A 23125-nucleotide genomic window follows, 5' to 3' on the forward strand; every position below is an offset into this window, starting at 1 on the left:
GTGACAGCGCGTACTACCAAATGCCAGCGCTAAAGAAACAAACACAGTACTATTATTCCCTTTCAATGGATAGTAAAATTGAGATAAAATTATGTTGAATAACTCACTACGCAATCAGAATTCAGATATTTCTACAATATCATCAAACACCATGACGTTCTTCTGATGGCGTTTGTTGCTGAGGCACTTCAGCTTGAAATGGCCAAAGAAAAAACGAGCAGCACATCTATGGAGCTGCAAAGGGTCATCTCATGCTGGAGTCTCACACAAAAATATTCTATACTTTGTCTTCTTTACTGTTTTGATTGTGTCTGAAGGTTTCCTAGGGCATTGCAGGATCACAAAGAAAGATAGATATACATATATATAAACAGTAAAGTAGGAAGGCATAATGTACATATTCCGGTTGAAAATCTTGCTTATTTTTGAGACAATACTGATAAAATTGGAATATGTGTTAAAATGCAACTTTCTTTAAGTTTTAATGAAAAATCAGCATAGCCTTCTATTTCTACTAAATCATTTATCGCAGCTACTTCTACATCCTCTATTGCTGACAGTCTATCAACAGCTCTTTTCACACAGTATTGATCAGACTCATTAAGACAATATTGCAGCTGATATTGCACAGGAAGTTAACAAGCCCGTTCTACCCCAGGGACCGCTACAAACTCGACATGATCAAAATCAATCCTGATTTAATATTGCACCTACTGCTACAAAGGGATGTTTTGTTGAAGATGAGAGGTCTAATGAAAGTACTACTGATTTTTTTAAAACCTAATTTAGAACAAGCTCAGATATTGACCTTAAAGACCTTGAGACGTTAATTCATTTCTACAGCCTATATTAGCAATCACTACATATCAAAAAACACAAACAAACCACAGAAGCTTGGAGGCCAAAATTTCCAACTGATCATGAGATGGCCAAAAGGACGATCGTGATAAACCACATTCATTTCACTTTATGGCACTGTTAGCATCGGCTTTCTTAGAAATACAGATTTAACTAACTGCACTGGTCAATTCATTTTTTAATGGAACAATAAATATTTTTAACATAAATGTAGTAAATTGCATGAACCTCATTTTTCAAGTACTACAATATTCAACTCACTGAACAATTAATCTGTTGCAAAACATACGATAGGATGTTCAAAACCATTTGCGCACTAATGGCAAGATCGGGACCTCTTAGGCCTGTTCAATGGGTTTTCCTATCTGCAGTTTGCCTTCTCGACGTTTCCTGTTTCAGAGTCAGTTGCTCGGTGCTTCCCAACTCCTCACCACACACGATGCAGCCCTCTATTTCTGCAGGCTCTGTCTACCTTGTCATGTGCGTATCTGCAAAAACTCTCCAGAAGCAACATGGTGCTCCCAACCACTTGTTATGGTTTTCTGGGGCTGGTGATATGGGCCAGGGAACCTCTGGGCTGAGTTTTGCTTCAGATAAAGAGGATACTTCAATTCTGCATGTCTTTTGCAGCTTTTCAGCAATACATGGATGGATACACCTCCCATCTGGCCCCTCATTTCAGGAAATATCCGGGTGTACACACAAAATCAAGAGGTGTGAAGTATTGCAAAGCTTTAGCTGTTAGGAAATACTCACTCTGCAAGCAGTCAGCATTCAGGAGGTCCTGGCACTTCTCGTGGCACTTGACACCACACTCGGTGCACCTCATGCCCTGCCTGGCTATGCCCCAAAGCAGACCTTCACATTCGTAGCAGTACGTGGGAGTCGTAGCTGTCCAGACTTCGAAGTTGTGAGGCGTGGTTGATGATATCGGGTAGATCAAAGCCTGCAATGTCTTCTTGAAGACATGTATTTTCTGTTGGATAAGAAACATAATGTAAACAAGACTTTGGTTGAAGTGCTGTTTAATACAAGTGAACTGGAGCCAAAGTGTATGTTATTACACTTTAAAGGTTACAAAGTACCAGAATATACATAGAAGTACGAACTGATTTGCAGAATACCGATTTACTCATTTTGCATTGCACTTTGAAGACAAAAGAAGCCTGGATGACCATCTTGACCGTGGAAACAGAAGAGTTCCCATGGAATTTAGATATCTGATGGATGTTTGATCCTATCCCCTCTGACAACACTGTGGAACCAAAGAAGCAGCTGATATCGCAGCAAGGACTGAAACAAACACCGAATTGCTCTCCAGGTGTTTTTCTAGCGCATCCTCGACCATTGGCCATCTAGCAGCGCTCCTGAAACAGGCGCGGGCCTGCCGCGCAGAGCACAAGGGCCAGGCCGGCCGCGGCCGCGCAGCGCGGCACGCCGACCCGGGCTCCCCTGCCGCCCACGCTGCAGCTCCCAGCTAGAGAGCTTCAGCAATGGCCTGACGTGAACTCATGCAGCTTGTTGTGGAATCGTATTCCTCACAAACCTTTGCAGATTCACCCTCGCCCACCTTGTGGCATCACTACAAATCCCACTCTTCCACCCCATTCAGCTTCGCTGTTACTTCACAGCACAAACCATTCCAGAATTCTGCCATTAGCCCCCTCTCTTTCTGAAACGGCAGTAAGAAATGAAATGGTGCGGCTCCACGGGCCTTGAAATCAACATCTGAGGCTCAATGAAGGTTTCAGTTGAAAAACACAATTTATAGATCGGTTTTACTGCCGAACACGATCCTTCCCCTGTTATTAATAAAGCAAACCACAATTGTAAAGGAGAATTTATTTCTTACTGTCTAGAGGCTAATGCTCCTCTCTGTTTAAATGTATCTGTTATATGCATTCACTGAGTTCTGGGAATGGCAACATTTAGAACTGTTGATATATAGCAGGATTATTTAGTTACCTGTTTATCCTCTGAAATGAAGTTTATTTCTGCCGTATACTGCTTGAGACACTTTTTCAATGTCATCTGCATATTATTTTCACAAACTCGCATCTCTGTGTCTGTTCAGCAAGGCAATAAACGAATGCCCAGCTGAAAGCGTATGTTTAAACACCACCAAAATTAATACTTTGACGCTGCTTAAAGTGTGCTTGCAGCAGCGCCCGAGAACACGCAGGCCCGCTGTGCCCGAGCGCGTTGCACCCGATCGGCAGCAGCGCGGTGCGGCCGAGCTCAGGGCCTTCACCCTCAGGTTTTCAATTTTGGAGCAAATGGCACTTCATTTTTAATAGGAGTCGTTAGTTCAAACAATTTCCATACTGAATCTCATCAGCCAAATGACCTGCTTCCATCAGAGCCGACACGACTCCCTCCAGAAAAGCTGAGGGAGAGCAGAATCCAGAAAAGTCTTCATCATAGGAATAACTCGCCCTAAGGGGATTTTCTTCCCTAACTGCCATCAGCGACTGCACTTCATCTATTCTGTGGAGAGCATCTCTAGAGTTCTTTGTGCCTGAAAATGTCTGTTCTTTTTATTTCCGAACCTCGCTCTACTCAGCTGTGAAGATCCCTCAGGGCATTAAGTTCCACTGGCTACTGAGAGAAAAGCATCACCTTTCACTCCTTCCCAATATCCTGCAAGTGGTTTTACTGGCTGTACCACCACATTTACTCTTCAAGCAATACCCACTTCCCCCTAGCGTGTTTAATGAGGACGTAAGACAGGTTTCTCTTAGTCACCTCTTCTGTGATCAGCGTTTTACATTCTTTCTCCTCTGAACAGCACCACTTCAGCCAAAATCTGTACGTGGAGGTCAAATTGTTCTTTCTTGTCCTGCATTTGTAATTAGTATAATCGCCCAAACTTGCACCTTTAGCTCTCCAAAGTCACAGCCTGGTAGATTTTGGATGAGGGGCAGTATGGAAATGAACAGTTGAACCTTCATTGATTGTCATAAAAGGTAGTAATACCTATAAATGGTTTTATCTGTTTGTTTAGTAGAAACCTTTGAGTAAAGCATGTGGAGTATCTCAGGGTCTTGTGCTGAACTTAGGTATGTTTGTAACAGCCGTGACGTTAAAGGGAAAAGGCATCAGTTTGCACTAATTGCCTTAACTTCTCTTTAAGATTTAATTGTTCTCCTTCATTCTATCAAACTTTGTTGCCATTTTGAGATAGAGGAACAAAACGACTACTGTTCCCACTGAAAGATCATTTCAAACCCCAGCTGTTTCCTGCCTCATCAATTCACCCCTGAGCACTGCCAAACCGTTCCTTTATTATTACCATATAGGCACAGAAAGTTCACAATACATCAGACAAGACTGACGGACGTATGTGCACTTGTGCTATAGGTTTCAGTTCCCCAAAAATCTGTCAACATATTCTGCTCCCCCATTCTTCTACTTTGGAGCTTAACAAGAGTGCAAGAGAAATGCAGCCCTTCCTTTCTCAGTGTAGGACACATCCTAGGAGGCTGTCAGGCTGTCTTCAGGCTGTCTGTCTCCAGGCTGTCTTCAGTGCTCCCAGTCTGTGCTTTTGCTTAGTTCAGCATGTGAATCCGCATGCATCACGCTAAGTATTCCTGAGGAAAATGGTGCCTGTTGTGCTTTCATTTAAAACAGATTCCTTTTGCACAACTAAGTGCAGTCAATAATGGAAAACCGCAACGCACAGGTTTTGCGAGCTATGAGAAAAAGATTTTTCAAAATATTTTCCTGGTCACTTCTTGCATGAATCAAACATTTCTCCATCTAGAACCAACTGAGTCATTGGCAGGAGTTGCATTTAGAAAATCAAATAGTGTCCCAACCACCTGTAAGGACGGGGAAACAAAATAATCCCACAGAGTCCTGTCACTCTAATTGTGCTCGAGGTGTGATGAAGACAGACGGACGCTGAAAGACGGCAGGCAACGCGTGGTGCGGCCGGATAGCTTGAAATAAAGCTTCTCCAGGGTAACTCTCCTGTAAAACAAAGGTTTCCTGCCCAGTCTCTTCTGGCTGTTGCGCACGTGAGGCCGCAGAAGCCAACGCGATCTTGTCACCGTGCATCGGCAGCACATCCGGCTCGAGACCCTCAACATTCCTACGCAAGCAACGGAATGCTCCTACACTCGGTTCTACCCAGTTTGGAGTGTCTAGGCGGGCCTAATTTCTAAAGAGCTTTACACAAAAATGCCTCCACTATTTAAACAACCTAAACTTCCACTGCAAACACTTACCATGTCATCGTTGTTTATGGAGGTCCGGATGAGCATGGCCATGGAAATACCAGATTTTCGAGCTGCAAGTGTCTGTTTAAAACAAATGCAAACGTTAAAACTTGCACTAGTAATTCTGATGGGAGAATCTAATGGAAGGCAAGTAGCACTTGATTTTGCTACTGGATTTAAGCAAAACTACAGGAGTTACAAAAACTTCTCGCTAATGTTTGTAGCACACAATTTTTAAGGTTTCAGTCCATAATGCAAGCGCACTTTCCATCATCATTACTGTTTCCGAAGTGCCTGGCTCAACTGCCATTTCTAATACACAACCTGTTATTCAGAGGTTTATGACTCCGTTTTTTTAAACCACAGGCTGTCACTGTTTTTCCACTTTGCCAACCAAATGAAGGTGGTACGAGGACGGGCATTCCGCCCTCACTGGAAGCTGCCTGTGCCTGCAGCGACACGGGAGAGCATTCCGCAATAGTCTTACAGTTCAAGCTCCCAGTCTGGATACGGTTTTGTAACTCACTGAGCAGTTCTAGACTAAGTGCATGTATATAAAATGCTACTTTTCTTAACTAAAAAGCCTTTGATTTTTTTCCTTGAAGGCAATATTAATCCAATACTCTGAATAGCCACATGGACAAACACTCTGGCTGTGGAGGGAGGGACAAGGCTGAGCTGTGTCCGTCTGTCCTCTGCCCACAGGATGTGCCCGGCATGTGAACCCTCCCCCTCCCGAGACCGCGGCCTCGGTAGCACAGCCAGCCTCGTTTGCTCCACCATGGCACATGCAAAGGCACTCGAAATGAAGTACATACAATAAACAAGGAATATTTCTCTTCCTTACTGCAATATTCCTGTAATTTAAATGGGTCCTTGAGAATTAATCAGAGAGTATAATGATTAGAAGAAAAAAGAACCTGGGGAAACGAGTTCTTTTTGTTTTCCAAATAATATTTCAACTCTTACTATAATGTCCTTTTGGCCTGACAGAAACAGGTAAGATTTATTCCACTGTACACAATATTAACTATAACACTATTATATTACTGTATTTTACCTGGAAAATTGAGCTCATGCATCCTTCCCAATTCTAAATAATTCCAGGGTGCCTGTATACCTGCACTTTATCACTGTTCTGTAATCTAGTGGCTGCTTTGTCATACGTTGCTGCCCTCGTAGTCCAGCAGTGTGAGGATGATCAATTATAACTGTAAGCCTGTTTGTACCTTTGTTGCGAGGACACAGATTTTCCCTTCCTGTGCAGTCCACCATGACAGAGCCGCTACACTAAAAGTTACAATTATATTTTGCCTTTGACATTCTTATTTTTGTGAGATACACATTGGGTCAGAAGCAATTTTGGCTGACATCAGCAGAGGAACCGCATCACTAATCTTTGGATGGAGAGACAATTACCATTTCTTCTCATTTTAGAATTTTAAACACTCACATAATTTAAATGGATTTTTTTATTATTTAGAGATATTGAGACTATTCATTTTAATTTTAAATGTTCACTTTCCTGTGAGAACATACCCACTCCATTTTCAATAAGCTTCCCTTGATGATAATTAAGCTTGCAGATAAACACAAAATTAGTAATCTTGTGAAATCAATTATAGGGTAAGAAATCATCTTTGCCACAGCAATATTTGATCTGATTCATACCTGTCCTACTACAGTTAATATGGATGCAAAGAACCTGCACCGTAATTAGCGCCACTCCTCTCCCTGGCTGCAGTGCCACCTCACATAAAAGCCCAAATGAGCACAGAAGGAGGAACATGTTTGTTTGAGAGCAGAAGTCACAGCGACCGCATTATCAAGCGCTCTCCACTCTTTCCCTGGCCGCATCTCAGAGCGGGGTTGGTTCAGAAGTCACAGCGACTCCATTATCAAGCGCTCTCCACTCTTTCCCTGGCCGCACCTCGGAGCGGGGTTGGTTTGAGAGCAGAAGTCACAGCGACTCCATTATCAAGCGCTCTCCACTCTTTCCCTGGCCGCACCTCGGAGCGGGGTCCGTCCCAGCCCCGCGCTGGTGCGCACGCAGCTCTGCATCACCACCTCAGTGATCGCCTCTCCTTCCGTTACCTTTACCTTTCCCTCCCACGCACAGATCTTGTCCTAGAGCTCCCACAAGGACCCTCAGGAAGCTCACGGCTTCCGCAGAGAGCTCCTTCCCTAGCTGGACTCTGCCTGCCGTGTCCCCTCTAACGACCCCATCCAAACCAGGCACGGAAAGTGGAGAACTGCGATGCATTGGTGAAAAACTTAGTGTATCTCAGAGATCTGACAGAACTAGGAAAAGACCCGGGTTGAAAAACGGCTTTTTCAGAATGTGAATTTATGGAAACAAAGAGGAGTCAAAGATACCATCGTAGGAAGAAGCCCATCATTTGATACACCTTACACCCAGACACTCGCTGGAAGCACAGAAACTCACGTAGAGGAACTGGAAGAGCAGAGGGACTCAGAAAATAAGGAGGGACCTTTACAAGTGCCAGAGTTGGTGAAAATAAATATTTCCATGAGTCACTAATTCAGTTATTAGAAAAAATTACACCATAGTACCTAAGAGGTCTTTGTGTACTTTGGGACAGTCACCTTTTAGAAGAGAGGTAAAATAATTCAGTTGATTGATACAAGAAGATTCAGAAGCAGGGAACACTTTTAACTTCTCTTTACCACGCTATCTAAGGTTGTTCAGTTCCACAGAGGACGCACCATGATTGGGTCCTAAACATCCTGCTTGTGTCGTTAGAAAGGATACTTAGAATACACAGATACACTTGTAACAAACTTCTTCTAATAATTTTGGCACGTATGAAGCAGAGGACAAGTCATTCACATGAGGCACAACTGCACTTAGGATTTGCTTCTGGGTCATAAAATAGTTTTTCTATTGTCCAGTAAAAGGTCAGCATGAAATATGATATTCATGAAATCCGTAAGAGTTCTTATGAACATTTTAGAACATTTATTAGTATAAAAGCACTTACCATAGCCTGAGAAATCCAGCAAAGATAGGAAAGAAATGAAAAAGGGTATTAATAATTATGTCAGGTTTATTGCAACAAAAAAAAGTATATCAAATGATATCTCTTTCAGTCAGTCAAAAGAGTTGAACACTCACTTCTAGCAATATTATTGCTGTATTTTTCAAACGATTGTATAAGTAAACAAAAAAGACCATTTACAATGTATCGGATCTTACAAGGACTGGAGAATTAATTTACTGACTTAAATGAGGTATTTTGGAATCAACCTATTACAAGCTCAGAACTCACAGGAGATTCCCTCAAATGCACACGCCTTCAAGTACAAATGATCTTTCGAAGATTAAGATGACCTCCACTAAGCCTGGCTCTACAGGCAGGGCCTGGGGCTCCCGGGTGGCGGCTGGTTTTACAGGACACCGCTCCGAACAGCGGGGGACTGGGCTGATGAGCGTCCAGGTCCCTTCCAACCCCTGACATCCCGGGATTCTGCGAAATAAGTTCCTCTTAAGTTGGCAAAATGGTTTTAAGTTTACAGCTGCAGAACTGAGTGGAAAAGAACTGGCTATTTTTAATAAGCATACAGTCAAGAGCTATACTCCAAGTCCACAATGACTGAATTCCAGAATAAATTTCCGTTTGAACACCCTGCAGCTGCCCTCACTGAAGTGCCATTGTCTCCAGAGCTGCTATCCTTCAGCGGCTGGACACAAGGCGGTGAGCGTTCCGCTGTAAACAGGACACAAAAGATGAATACAACAAAGGTTTTATCCCACCATTCAAAATGTGAGTTTGCTTTTTTGTTTCACTTTACCTGTTTTCACAATTACGTTGCTTTTCTAAGTGAATAATTAACAATAAGATTCTGATGTTTTAATTTGTTCTGAGCAATACCTGTCTGTAAACAGTTCCAACAATTAAGAATACAGTTAAGTACTATTTACTATGCATTAAAGTATCAATGTGCCTGTAAATTATACTTGTGTGTAATAAAAATTACAGAGGAGTGGCTGCTGTCAAAAAGATGGTTGCAATGGATGTGGCTCTACTATGTCATAAATTGCAACTTTTCATCCATTTCCGAAGGAATTCTACACTAAACTTGTGCTGTGCCCCCTCTGTGCCCCCTCGGGCAGTGCGGTGCAGCACTGCAGGGCCGCTGGACGGAGCAGCTGAGCAAACACGCAGCAGTAACTCAGCAAAGACTGATCTTTGAAGACAACGACAGCAATCACTTCCTTTGGCTGGTGCCCTTTCTTTATAATGATAAACTGGTTTTGGCGCGTGCCACCACCAGGAACTAAACATGTATTTTATTGAATTATGAATTCCATACTTCAGGAAAAGCAAAAGAGAAATATGAATGGCACTTTAAAATTCTTCAGAGCACAGAGATTCTACTTAATCTTATTTAGACTGGAAGTCAGAATAAATCTCAAAGGAACTATCATTCTTTTCACCTTTATGAAATTTATTTGCCTAGATCGTTATTGTCTACACTGACTCCTAAAATAACATACCTCATCTTGTCCCAAAAGGATGCACAAATCTTTAACACATCTATACTGAACCAGGGCTGCTTTTTTAACAAGGAATTTTCTTCCTCTTCCTGTATCACAATAAATCCAGTCAATGGGTACGCCAAGCACTCAATAACAGCTGTCCTCGTAACCCGATTCAATGAGAAAGTTAGTAATTATTGCACAAAATGGACATTACTTGATTTCACAAGTAATATCTAAACATCTGACAAAACAGTCAGAGTTATCTAGTATATTATAACAATGGCATCATTGACTTTTACTGGTCTCAATCCATTCTTTCAAGATACATTTTTTCCCATAAAGCAATTGTTGACGAGTCACCGTTCACATTAATAGTAATTACAAGGAAGATCTAGACAACTGGCAAATGAATCAACAGTTTTATGGCTCAGAAGTCACTCACCACGTCCCGAACGATGGGGAAAGACTTCTTCCTGCGCAGGTCCGGCATGCTGTCGATCCCGTACAGCCCGCGGCCCGCGCTGCGGGGAAAGGCAAAGCAGAAATTCACCCTGCGGCTTATAGGTGCGCATCCTAAGAACTGCTTATGTTAGCTGTACTCACAGCCAAAACCGAAATTAACGAAGGTAAGTGTTCTAATTATTATGAAAAATGAGAGTGTTCCTGGTGTGGCTGCCTTTTTGTCCTAGCATTAACCCAAAGCAAAGAGCAGCTGAAATGCTGCTTAGTATTGCCTAAAATGTTTTACCATGGATTTAGAAATTACACCAAGTTTTCCATCAAAAGGATTACTATATTTGGTAGTTGAGATACAGCCCAACACTGTACAGGATGTTGTTGTCATGAGTTTGACACAAAGAGTAAAATATCAAACTAAACACATGATCGCATCTCCTTGTGCGGGTCCCGGGCCTGTACATCCCTACTGTGAGGAAGCGCTCGTCACAGCTGCCAAGCGGCGATCCTCAGAATAAGTCAGATGGTGTTCACTGGGAGACGCCCATACACAGATGAGGCCCATAGAGGGAACAAAGCCCATTTCTCATATCTTGTAACAAACAAAGGCACTCTGAACGTTGTTTCTCATGTGGATTTTAAAAGACTAATGTTCAGGATCATCTTCACATTCATTTAATCATGTAGCTTATCATACCTGCAAAGACCTTGATAAGGATATCCTAATGTTTACACTGATACACACAAAATTCAGTCCCCCAAACTGATTGGTTTAACTTTAAAAATCCCGTGGAGTCAAGAATCTTTCTCCACAAACTCAGCAAGGACGTGCCCAGCTCTCCCAGCACCGCCAGCCCGACCGCACAGATCCTCCTCTGTCCTAAGAACTTAGAACTGGTTTTCATATGATGCCAAAGTTAGATTACTAAAATGCAATGCTTTTCTTCAAAAAAATTTAACTGCTGAAGTTTTTCCATAAATCGTATCCCTTTTCCCATTAAAAAAAAAAAATATTCAAAAAATCACATTTTGTTATCATGATCATGAAGCAACAACTAGTGTCGCATAGCCGCTAGGAGAATAAATTGCATTTCCTAGTGGGAGATAAGATATGCATTAACCATACATTAGGATATACTAACAGATGCTCAGACTCTGGCTGAGGCCGCAAAACCAATGTTGTGACCACAGCTTTGAGCCTCCCTCCCTCCTCCCTCCTGCCTCCTTCCCTCCCTCCTCCGTCAGAGCTCCAGGCTGCCGAGCGCGGCGCCCGGCGCAGGCCCAGGAGGGCGGCACAGCCCGGGCGGCACAGCCCCGACCTGCGCTCACGGGCCCGGGCGGGCGGCACAGCCCCGACCTGTGCTCACGGGCCCAGGCGGCACAGCCCTGACCTGCGCTCACGGGCCCAGGAGGGCGGCACAGCCCCGACCTGCGCTCACGGGCCCAGGCGGCACAGCCCCGACCTGTGCTCACGGGCCCAGGAGGGCGGCACAGCCCCGACCTGTGCTCACGGGCCCAGGCGGCACAGCCCTGACCTGTGCTCACGGGCCCAGGCGGCACAGCCCCGACCTGCGCTCACGGGCCCAGGAGGGCGGCACAGCCCTGACCTGTGCTCACGGGCCCAGGAGGGCGGCACAGCCCTGACCTGTGCTCACGGGCCCAGGAGGGCGGCACAGCCCCGACCTGCGCTCACGGGCCCAGGAGGGCGGCACAGCCCCGACCTGCGCTCACGGGCCCAGGCGGCACAGCCCCGACCTGCGCTCACGGGCCCAGGCGGCACAGCCCTGACCTGCGCTCACGGGCCCAGGCGGCACAGCCCTGACCTGCGCTCACGGGCCCGGGCGGCACAGCCCCGACCTGCGCTCACGGGCCCAGGCGGCACAGCCCCGACCTGCGCTCACGGGCCCGGGCGGCACAGCCCCGACCTGCGCTCACGGGCCCAGGCGGCACAGCCCTGACCTGCGCTCACGGGCCCAGGCGGCACAGCCCTGACCTGCGCTCACGGGCCCAGGAGGGCGGCACAGCCCCGACCTGCGCTCACGGGCCCAGGCGGCACAGCCCTGACCTGCGCTCACGGGCCCAGGAGGGCGGCACAGCCCCGACCTGCGCTCACGGGCCCAGGAGGGCGGCACAGCCCCGACCTGTGCTCATGGGCCCAGGAGGGCGGCACAGCCCCGACCTGTGCTCATGGGCCTCTGGGACACCCCAGCTTCTGGAGAAAATAAAGCTGCTTGCGAAGCAGTCCTGGCCTCACGCTCCTGCCATAGTGCCTGCCATGTCACAGGGAGATGAGGCCAGTCAACTACAATGACCTGGTGCTAGCCTCGGGCAATGTGGCCTCACTGCCATCACAACTTGTAAACCTTCCTCCCCCCCCAATATTTTGGAAAACAAAACAAAACAACAAAAAAACCCACAAACAGACAAACCCCTCCAAAACACTTCAATTATTTCCTGAGCATTAAAAATCAAGCACCAGCAGAACAGCATTAAAACTACATTTGCTGATATTCTTAACCCATAGCATCAGCAGTGATACTAACGACACAGCATTCGCAGTGCTGCAAAACTGTCGAGAAGGAAAATCTGGTCTAAACGTTAACATGCAAAGAGAAAAATCAGAACATCCTTCTCAAAATTAATGCTCCCTTAGCAGAACTGTTGCAATACCATAAAATCAAGGACTCCATTTGAATTCCCTCTACTATCCTTGCAGTCTATGGTTTCCTCAGTATCAATGTGGTCATAATGAATTAGACCAACAAGGGAAAGAAAAGAACGGATTTGCATAAAGCTTGTGAGAATTTATATGGTGGAGACAGGAAGCTCCAAAAGACACATTCACTTGCGAAAGCAGCACGGAGGCCTTCCTGGAGCCAGGTGGGGCAACAGCCTGCCACCCTTAGTTTAACATTGACAATATGCATCTCTGTGGCTGTCATATCATAGAATCACAGCATCTAATCAAAACAAGAATATAAACCTCCTGGAGCATAAAGAAATAAAACAGATTAAAAGCAATACTGAAACATCAGTGGCACTTTAATGAAGGTATAGAGTTCCTCCTAGTTGTAAGAGAAAAAACAGTCACCTGTTTGGCGCCTTGGCTGCGGGGGCTGGCTGTCAGCCGCAAGCGCAGATCCGCACACCGGTCTGCATCGTGAGCTCGAGGTTTGTTGAAAACCAGAACAGCTACAGTACCAGAACTAAACTGGGCAATATGCTATTGACAGTGAAAGATTATCTTTGTGTATAGTCTCTGGAACATTAAACACTACGGTCATGGACAAACTGTTCATGTTATGTAGGTTATACATTAAATTCTCTGCTCCTCTCCCCACCTCCAATAATAACAACGCAACAACATCCTGACACAGAAGATGATGAAGCTGAAGGCACACAAGTTATCATTCAAAGCAAGTTGATTATTTCTGTGTGCTTCCCAAGACATTCTGCATAACAATCATCTATTTGAATTTGTCAGAGAGTTCAAGAACAATACATTTGTTTTACCACTGAGAATACGGCACTGAGGGAAAGAGTAATCATCTGCACGCAGCACCATCTGGTACCATTAGCGAATTTCAGGATGGATGAGGGCCTGTGGTAAAATGATCAGCGCCTGACATCACTGCCAGCAAGCAGGCAGCGAATGGACCCACAGTGAGTCTGCAAAAGGCAGAACAGTACTGCCCTGGGTTCAGAAACGTGACGGAGAACACAACTGACTCCATGTGCTCCTCAGACATACCGAGAGAACAAATTCACAGTGTCTCGTCTCCAATAAAATGATGAAGATATTATTGGATACTGGCATGGAAAGAACAGGAAAGATGGAGCTTTTCTTTTGCCTTTTAACAGGGAAGTAGCATAAGAAGCCCCAGGAAAACTGTATTTGGTCTCTTCTCTCACTTCATGCAGCCAAGCGCAGATCACTGCAGAGAACGCCGAGCTGCAGTCTGTGCTACGGGCTGGAGATATTCTGGTGCACGTGAGATGGGTTCACAGCATCGTGCTGTGAGAAGAGGGGAGAGTAAAGCAGAAAAGAGGCAATGGAAGTATTGCTATATAGATAAAGCAAGGTATCCAACGGTTGTGAAGGAGATAATCTCACCTCAGTTCAAATGGCAACACCTTTTGTGAGACAGTAAGAGGGAAAAGGAAGAGGCTGAGGGATTCCGGAATTCAGGATTAGGTTTTACATGCAGGACTAGAGTGGGAGGTGTGATTACAACAGAACAACGAGAGCCTTTGAGATGTCGGGTTCTTCAGCTGAATGGGAACTTACATTAAAATTGCATCCCTGTTTTCAGGGAGTCCCAGGGAAACAGAGATACTGCAGACAGCAAAGGGAGTTTAAACTCCTGGTCTGGCCCAATGTAAGTTCTGTCAGCAAGAGGAGAACGGTTTAACCTGAGAACGTGAGCGGATACTGGGGCAGGAATCTCTAGAACCGGCTGCAAGACAGCGCTGCCTGGAGACAGACAGACAGAACCAACAGCTTCTGCCACACTCCCTCCCAGCAACTGCAAGATCTCTAGGCTTTCAGATATTAGACTGATATTGCTACATTGCTACACATTTACTAAAATGAAGACATAAAATCAAACCACAGCTTCAAAGCGCATTTATTTCGTATGCAAAGAGGTAAAAAATTGTCATCCGGTTGACCTGTGCAACTGAACTGCTGCATTTAATTTGTAAAAATTAAGGACTTAAATTAGAAGAAGATGTTCACAATGAAACTGATTATCTTCCTTTTAAAATATTTCAATTTCTTACAAGAACAAAACTGGGAAAAACACTATAACATTACGAGACTAATTTGCAGATACAAATAAAATTCAGTCATATCAGTACTTACCCACTAAATGCCTGGACTGCATAAAGCTTTGAAGGATCCAAGGAACTTCCGCTTACTATCCGAGCCTTTAATAAAGAGCAGAAGAAGTGCGGTTACTGGGCTGCGCTGAGGCTGGGGCGGAATCTGACGCACCAACACAGAACACCCAGTATGGCAATGCTCAGCAGGGTCAGCTCCAGGCAAAGCCAGAGCCACTGCTACTCTGGGACACGTTTTGGTAGCATTCACTTGAAAAACCCATGGGAAGATCAGATATCGCTTCCCAAATATTGTCCTTTAAGTCCTATGGTGTATACAGCGTAGATGATAACTGGAGGCCAAAATCCCAGCTATGGTATTTGACAGCAGCAGACCCCGTGCTGGCAGTTATGAGAAGCACAACAGTGAGACTTACCCTGTTAACAAACGCCACACGTTTGCAATACACTCAAAGGAGAACAAAAGAGCGGAAAGCTGGGAGAAACATGCGCATTTCACAATAAAATGGAGGAACCAAACAGGTCAAATCAGTCACAAACAAGCACCAACAAAATATACAATCCCTATAGTAAAGACAGGATTTTAAACCTTTTCATCCACAGAACCGCTATCTGAAAGAGAATCGAGGAGAAGGGGAATACAGGTTAGACAGAAGATTCTCAGAAAGTATCTTACGCTATCAAAAGCTGTCACTGTTTTAACCTCCTAACGCAGAGCAGAACCCAATAACACCTGAGACTGGCTGCACCACCGTGGCGAGACCATCACGTTGTATTCTCAACAAACGAGCGTTCGACCAAGGATACAGTTAAACCAACCAACCAACCATCTCCTGAGCTGTTACTGTTCTATTCCATCACAGCTATTCATATGATGACAGAGATTACCCCCCAAACGCTAATAGATGAACTACACTTGTCAAAGTATAACATACGATACACATATATCTCATAAATGGCTTAACGCAAAAATGTGATGTATTCACATTTACTATCAAGACAGAAAATATTTGCAGAGAGGAAACGCTACCTTTATTTTACTGTCTGGTCCATTTTAAAATACCAGTGCATTAGAATTGTTTACATATACTATTACACTGATGAATGTATCTTTTTTTGGACACTATAATACAGGGCATACATGAAACTGTATTGTTTTAATTGTCACCTTGCTGATCATTCCACTTTTCCTGCCCAAAGGGAGCACATGTTCTACAGGCCCTTTACATAGTTCAGGTATTTAAGATGTTTGGAGATATCTCACATTACACACGTTACAAAATTATTATTAACACCTTAAGTGTGTGTCATATTGCATTTTTAAACCTGTTTATGTACAAGAAAATATCACATTCAAACACAAATATGAAAACCAGACTGGCGAAGGTAAGGTACGTGCAGCATAGCACGGACAACCCCGGGAACCAACAGGCTCTCGTGCCACTAACTTTAAAGGCTACTTCTGTGATCAAAGCAAAGCGCATACAGAACAACGGTCAGAACAGAAACTGGAGATAAGTTGTTCAAAACATGTTTTACCGGGCAGATTATATTTGATTTTGTATGATTCACACAGGTTGAAAAGGACTGAGCTGCTAGGTACTACCAATGCCACGGCACCAAAGCGGAATGCGCAGCGCATGCAGCCACGCGGCCGTCCCTCCTCCGGGTGGCCGTACGAAAGCTTTACCTAATTTCACTGCACCTCCCTTAATGGAGCATCATCTAGGCTCAACTTAGGAAGGAGAGTGACAATCAATACTTAGGAAGGGGAAAAAATAATTATTACATGCTTGGTTTAAAAAAAAAGAAAAAAAAAAAAGGCAAGCAGTCTAACTTCTCTTTGCTAGCTAGAAATCGCATGACGCAGAAAATAGAAAACTGACACAAATTCCCCAAAATGAGATTCTGAGAGCATCTCTTTTTTGTAAGAAATCACTGCATCTTCAGAAACAAAATTAGGTTCACAACTTCATTGCTTATTGCTTCTTGTGGAATAACCTGAGCTGTGTGTGAGAGCGGGAGCTGTACAGTCAGCAGGCAATTCCCTTTGGTAGTCATTAGGCTACCAGAACCGACAGCAATGTGTCCCTGATGGAGATAAGGAATGAACTGTGATTATGTAAGAAACCACCAAATGTATTTTTCAAATCAGGGATACAAGCTTAGACATCTCAGATTATACTGCTGAGTGACAACGAGCTTAAAAGAGTTTATCTTCACACAATCCCAGAATGTCAGGGGTTGGAGGGCCCTGGAAAGCTCATCCAGTGCAATCCCCCCATGGAGCAGGAACACCCAGATGAGGTTACACAGGAAGGTGTCCAGGCGGGTTGCAATGTCTGCACAGAAGGAGACTCCACAACCCCCCTGGGCAGCCTGGGCCAGGCTCTGACACCCTCACCCCAACAAGTTTCTTCTCAGATTTCAGTGGAACCTCCTGTGTTCCAGTTTGCACCCATTGCCCCTTGTCCTGTCCCTGGTTGTCACCGAGAAGAGCCTGGCTCCATCCTCCTGACACTGCCCCTTTCCATCTTGATCCCCAGCAATGAGTCCCCCCTCAGTGTCCTCTTGTCCAGCTCCAGAGCCCCAGCTCCCTCAGCCTTTCCTCACATGGGAGATGCTCCACTCCCTGCAGCATCTTGGTGGCTGCGCTGGACTCTCTGCAGCAGTTCCCTGTCCTGCTGGAACTGAGGGGCCACAGCTGGACACAAGATTCCAGGTGTGGTCTCCCCAGGGCAGAGCAGAGGGGCAGGAGAACCTCTCTGACCCACTGACCACCCCCTTCTAACCCACCCCAGGTCCCATTGGCTTCCTGGCCACAAGGGCCAGTGCTGGCTCACGGTCACCCTGCTGTCCCCAGGACCCCCAGGTCCCTTTCCCCTGCACTGCTCTCTAATAGGTCATTCCCCAGCCTATACTGGCACCTGGGGTTGTTCCTGCCCACAATCAAGACTCTGCGCTCGCCCTTGTTCTATTTCATTACATTTTCCCCGCCCAGCTCTCCAGCCTGTCCAGGTCTCTGGATGGCAACACATGGTCTGATTTATCCACTTTTAACGGCAATATTGCTGGCTGTAACCACACGACACAGGAGTTCACCACGCAAGATAAACAGTTTCTATATCCAAACTTCCTAGAGAAAAATAAAAATAAATCTCAAGGATGCTGAAAAAGCAGCTTCTGCCAGCCTGGAAGATAAACCAGCACGGGAGACAGAGAGGCGCAGACAGACCTTCGGCTGTGCGGCTTATGAAACCCTCAGAAATACGGCTGGGCAGCAGTTTCCTCAGCCAGCACAGGTGCTCGTGTCGCAGGGGCCTGGCAGACTCCCCATCCCCGCGTTACTGCCCTTCAAGCTCACGTCGTTATTCCACTTCTGCATTTTTCTGAGCACAGAACATCTTCCTAATATATTTCTCTTTCTTTGATGGTCGCAAAAATGTAGTTCACCATCCCCCACCATAACACAAGAACTGTAATAAGGCCATAAAAATCCAAACCGTTAGGAAACCCTAGCACTGAAATGGTATTATTACCTTGATTTTCCATTGCTATAAGTGCACATAACTACACAAAACCAATCTGGAAAAAGATTTGAAGCTAATTAGTCTCTCAAAATATCATTTTAATCTTTAACACTGCAAAACAGCAGCAAGAATGTCAAACTGACTGATAATTACGTCATTCCTGGAGGCAAACCCTTTAGATGCAATACTCGCTGGGATTAGATAACAATACAGCTGTTCATGGAAATAACATGTAAAGCACCCTTAGTCAGAAGGAGTTTGTAGTCAGAGCCGGACAATTCTAATTAGTATGTATTGCTAAGGAAGGGAAATAAAAGATGAAAACCAGCTCAAATAAAAGCAGCACACTGAAGGAGTAGATTGTTTGTCCAAACAATAACACAAATTAACTCATGCTAAAATAATAACGCAGCCCGAAGCCAATATTGTCACCACGGAACAGAATGTATACAGTATGTAAGCCTAGAGGATGTTGTGTTGCTGAAGCGCGTTCTCGGCAGATATACTGTATAATGCCTGAACGCTAATGTTCAAGCTAGCACATCAGAGAAGATGAGCGATGCTTGTCTGACAAAGAGAAGGTCAGACTTGAATAAAGCTTAGTTGACAGCAGAAATAGAAGGATTGCTGCTAGCACTTCACTAGCAGTCATGTAGAAAAATTACTAGCGGATACATGGAGAGCCGAAACAAGAGGTCAGCTTGGCGAAAATAAAACTGCATTCGTGTCTTTATTAATAAACCAGTCTGCAAATCTGAAACAAGGGGACATGCTTTGAAAACATCTCTGGTGGTTAGAAATTAAGTCCCATTAGACTCTGAATGGCTCATGTTTTCTATTGTCTTTCACAGCTGCTAGATACTTCTACCAACTTCTGAAACCTGCGTCTAAGAGAATAATTACGGGCTGTCAACAGAACGATCTGCTGAGGGAGTGCGGTACGATACCACTGCTGCTTCATTTCTGGAGGTCTCAGAGAGCCAAGGTCCCCTTCCCTGACCGTCTCTGGCCTGACAGAGCCACGGGGGGAGTAAACGCAGAGTGCTCTCTCCAACCCCAGAACACACCGGAATGGTAAAGCACAGATTATCTATAAAAGATAGAGGGATACTTCAGCTTTTTTGATACCAATTATAACAGTAAATGGAACGAAGTAATTAAGTATCGCCTATGAAAGCAAACAGATAACTGACTGTTGCAAGTCTTCCATATCACACCGCCAACACTGCCACAAAACATTTGACTTGCAGGCTGAAGAAATGAGGTGATTACGACAACAGGAGGGTCTCAGAGATTTCAATTAATTCCTGCAAGATGACAAACTGTTACTTTTGTTGTGACAATGTCAGACTCATTAAAAAGGGGAAAATACAACTGTTATCAACACCGTCTTTTCTACTGGTGTGAACAAGATTGCCTGGCATTAGGTGTTACCACTGGTCAGCAAAAGAATCAGCAGCTCGGTTTGGCATAGTACATGCTAATATACGTGTCCTATTAATTACTGTGGTATTTTATACAATAAACTGGAATTCCACCATCTGACTAGACAAAAAGGCTAGAAAAGCTGTTGGAACAAGGAAACATACACTTCTCTCAAAAGACCATAGCTGGAATCAGCAGAGTTTGAAACAGGCATTAGTAACTTGTTCTGGTGCCAGCGTCCTTCCCGTGGAGCCGAGCGCGCGCACCGCGGGGGGTGTACGGCACCGCGGCACGGACCCCCGCCGCCTCCCACGCTAGCGGCGCGTTTCCTCCTTCGGGCACGTACAGAAGGCTGTATGGATACCCATCTCTAAGTTCTGTTCTTCAGTCAGACACCACTAAACATAACACTAATCCTTCCTACAGAACAACAGAAAACCAAACCTTCATCCACACGTTATAAAGTTAACGCACACACCTGGTCCCTGTGACCTGACCTGCCACCGTATGTGTGTATAAAGGTGAGTTCACCCCTCGTGACACCACAAGCAACCCACAGGTTACCCTGTGGCAGCAAACTCACACCAGCGGTTTCTAAGAGCCTGACCAGCCACTGGCGATCAGTGAGGTCTTCACCAACCAGATCAGGAGGGCAGAGCCTGCGAAGCGCCGCTCACAGGCACAGCCTGTGCTCGTACAGGCAGCTCGGCAGGGCGCACGCAGCTCATCCAGAGCCACGGGCTCCCCGGGAGCGACGACGATGCTTACTCCAAGCACCTGTGACAGCTATCGAGACAGGGACAGGACGGAAGACGCCCCCAGGAAAACAGAAAGCTAGAAAACATCAAGCGAGGCCTGAAACAATCAATAAAGGGTAAGCATTATCCTTGATTACAGTGGTAAAAGAAAAAACCACTGGCTAGCATTTCTCTGCTGTTCTTCTGAAAAGCCATGAATCCTCCCAGTAATACACATGCATTGTCACAATGCCGCTACGTCCTTACAGAACTTCAAATCCGAGGATTACTCATGTACCACTCACATCTCCTCTCACCCATACACCCATTACTTTCACTCCAGCGTGCCTCCAAAACCACGTTGTAATAAATGATACATAAGCAATCAGCCCATAGCGTATTTTGTCTCACCAGCTGGAGACAGAGAACAAGACTATGCAATGGGGCTCTTGCACACTAATCAATTATTTATGTACCAAAGTTTCGATAACCTTACCTCATGTGTTACTAGAATGAAAATAATAGTATTCTAAACCTTTCTTTTGCACTAATTTGGAGAAATAACACTACTGTTTGATCTGTCTACATCTCTGGTTGGCCAGATTGCTGTCCACCTGCTCCTGCCTACACAGAGAGGGAAAAGAATTCATTGAAAAACAGGTTATGCTTCGGTTATACAGTAAAGATTAATTCAAGGAATTTGATCTGCAACTAGTGCTTTGTCATCCATATTTAAGAAATCAGAAGATGACTGTGAATCAGGTACGGGGATAAGAGCGGAAAAACCACCAAAAAAACCCCAAACATCTATAAAAGTAATGTGAATTCTACATCAGCTATCGGTCACTTCGCTTTTAAGTTATTAGTGCTCCTACAAATACGAAAAGGAAGATACAAAGATATAATACCCCAAACTACTACCTGCATGAATAGTAAGTGAAGTATTCTCTGGACACGCGCGAATCGCACGTAAAGAAGAGGGGCAGGCTGCGAAAGCCCAGGCGCTGAGGACTGCACTTGTCTGCGCCGCACAGCTCCTCGCAGAACTAGCCTACAAAATGTTGTTTCCCATACTAAATCAAAGTATATGTGCAATCCAAGTAATAAACAGAAGTTAAACGTGTTTTGTCTTAGAGAACAAAGAAAACATCCTTCTGCAAAGCTGCACACAAGGTATTAGAAAACGTATGTCCTTACCACAGAACAGCTGAGGCTGGAAGGGACCACTGCAGACCATCCTGTCCAACAGCCCCTCGTTCTCGCACAGCCTATATTATCCACTAACATACACAAATGTACAGACTTTAAATAATAGAACCAATTCGGCCTGCACTATTTTGGACCCTTCCTGTGCGCTTTCTTTAATTAGGTCCTCAGACTCTTATATTCCTACTGTACAACAACGACGAGGTAAAATGCCTATGGTCCCCCACCCATACCACATAAAATCATGAAGAAGTCATAAAAACACTAGTTATCGCTGGCTGCTTTTCATACATACTCCATCTAGTGTCTGTTACTGTACAAAGATATCTGCCAAATGCAAATCTACAATCTAGTTTCATTATTTGAATATAAGAATATTTTAAATAAACTTTCAGATTAGCAATATTTAACAGTTTGTGTAACATATTTTCAACTTGACTATATTGCAAAGCAAGTTACCCATGTACAAAGGAACTTTACAGTACCTGGAGCTTTGGACGCTCACTACTAATACAATCTTTGGCCAAAGGCACAATTCTCCAGCTTTGAAATGAATGGATCGGCTGATTATTTTTCCAGGCAGATAAAGAAATGGAAGATTCAGTCAAGGTGACAATTACCATCTGGCAAGCTATAGTAATTACGTGCTCCCAATTAAATAAGCATACAATATTACAACAACTGCAATATAGTGGATGTTAATATTGAAAAACACCATTTTTGTGTATTACTACAGTTACGTATGTGACTGTCTGTTTTGAAGTCTGTTACGACAGATGCAAAAGATCATGAATAAAACTGCGTCAACACACGGAGTTAAGCCCCTTTCTACAGCCTCTTCACACAGGGCTGGTACCTTCTAGACCCCTCTCCTTCCGCACGCCCTTCTCGTCCCGTTTTTGGGGCTGACTACTTGTTTGAGGGGTACAGCTGGGAACACAATTAAAGTCGGTTCAGACTTACATTCCCACAAGTATGTAACAAGCTATAGGTTGCATCCAGGATGCAGAACACTGATCGTCAGGGTGAATATAGGATCAACCCTGCCTTGGAAACTGCTAAAGGAAGCACTGCGGTATCTGAACAGGAGGGATTACTCCTGTGAATACATTTGCAAAGCCATAAGGAAACCAAGAACTGTTTAGTTCTTTCTATAGGATTTATATATAATGAAATTTAACTTTTGAGTTGTTGAAATTCAACAATAAAATTTCTTATAGACATGACTGACCAAATGTATTCCAAAATTCCTTCAAAACAAACAATTTTAGCTTGTTGACTTTCTTGGGACTGTTTCACTCTAGGAACAAAAACCAGACATAAGCGGAACTTTTGTCACCAAATTCA

The 23125-nt window shown here is 44.5% G+C and overlaps 1 protein-coding gene across 1 annotated transcript in view; it reads right to left on the bottom strand.

Moving 5' to 3' along the window:
* UNC13C (unc-13 homolog C) overlaps positions 1–23125 on the bottom strand; it is a gene marked incomplete at both ends in the record, with an annotated part of 82664 nt that overhangs the window by 56481 nt on the left and 3058 nt on the right. The window contains 5 exons of the mRNA XM_080351315.1: positions 1615–1834; positions 5088–5159; positions 10025–10103; positions 14903–14967; positions 15470–15492. Coding sequence (XP_080207441.1) covers positions 1615–1834; positions 5088–5159; positions 10025–10103; positions 14903–14967; positions 15470–15492 — 459 coding nt within the window. The remainder of the gene's footprint in view (positions 1–1614; positions 1835–5087; positions 5160–10024; positions 10104–14902; positions 14968–15469; positions 15493–23125) is intronic.

Source organism: Nesoenas mayeri, assembly GCF_963082525.1.
Source record: "Nesoenas mayeri genome assembly, chromosome: 11".
NCBI lineage: Eukaryota > Metazoa > Chordata > Aves > Columbiformes > Columbidae > Nesoenas > Nesoenas mayeri.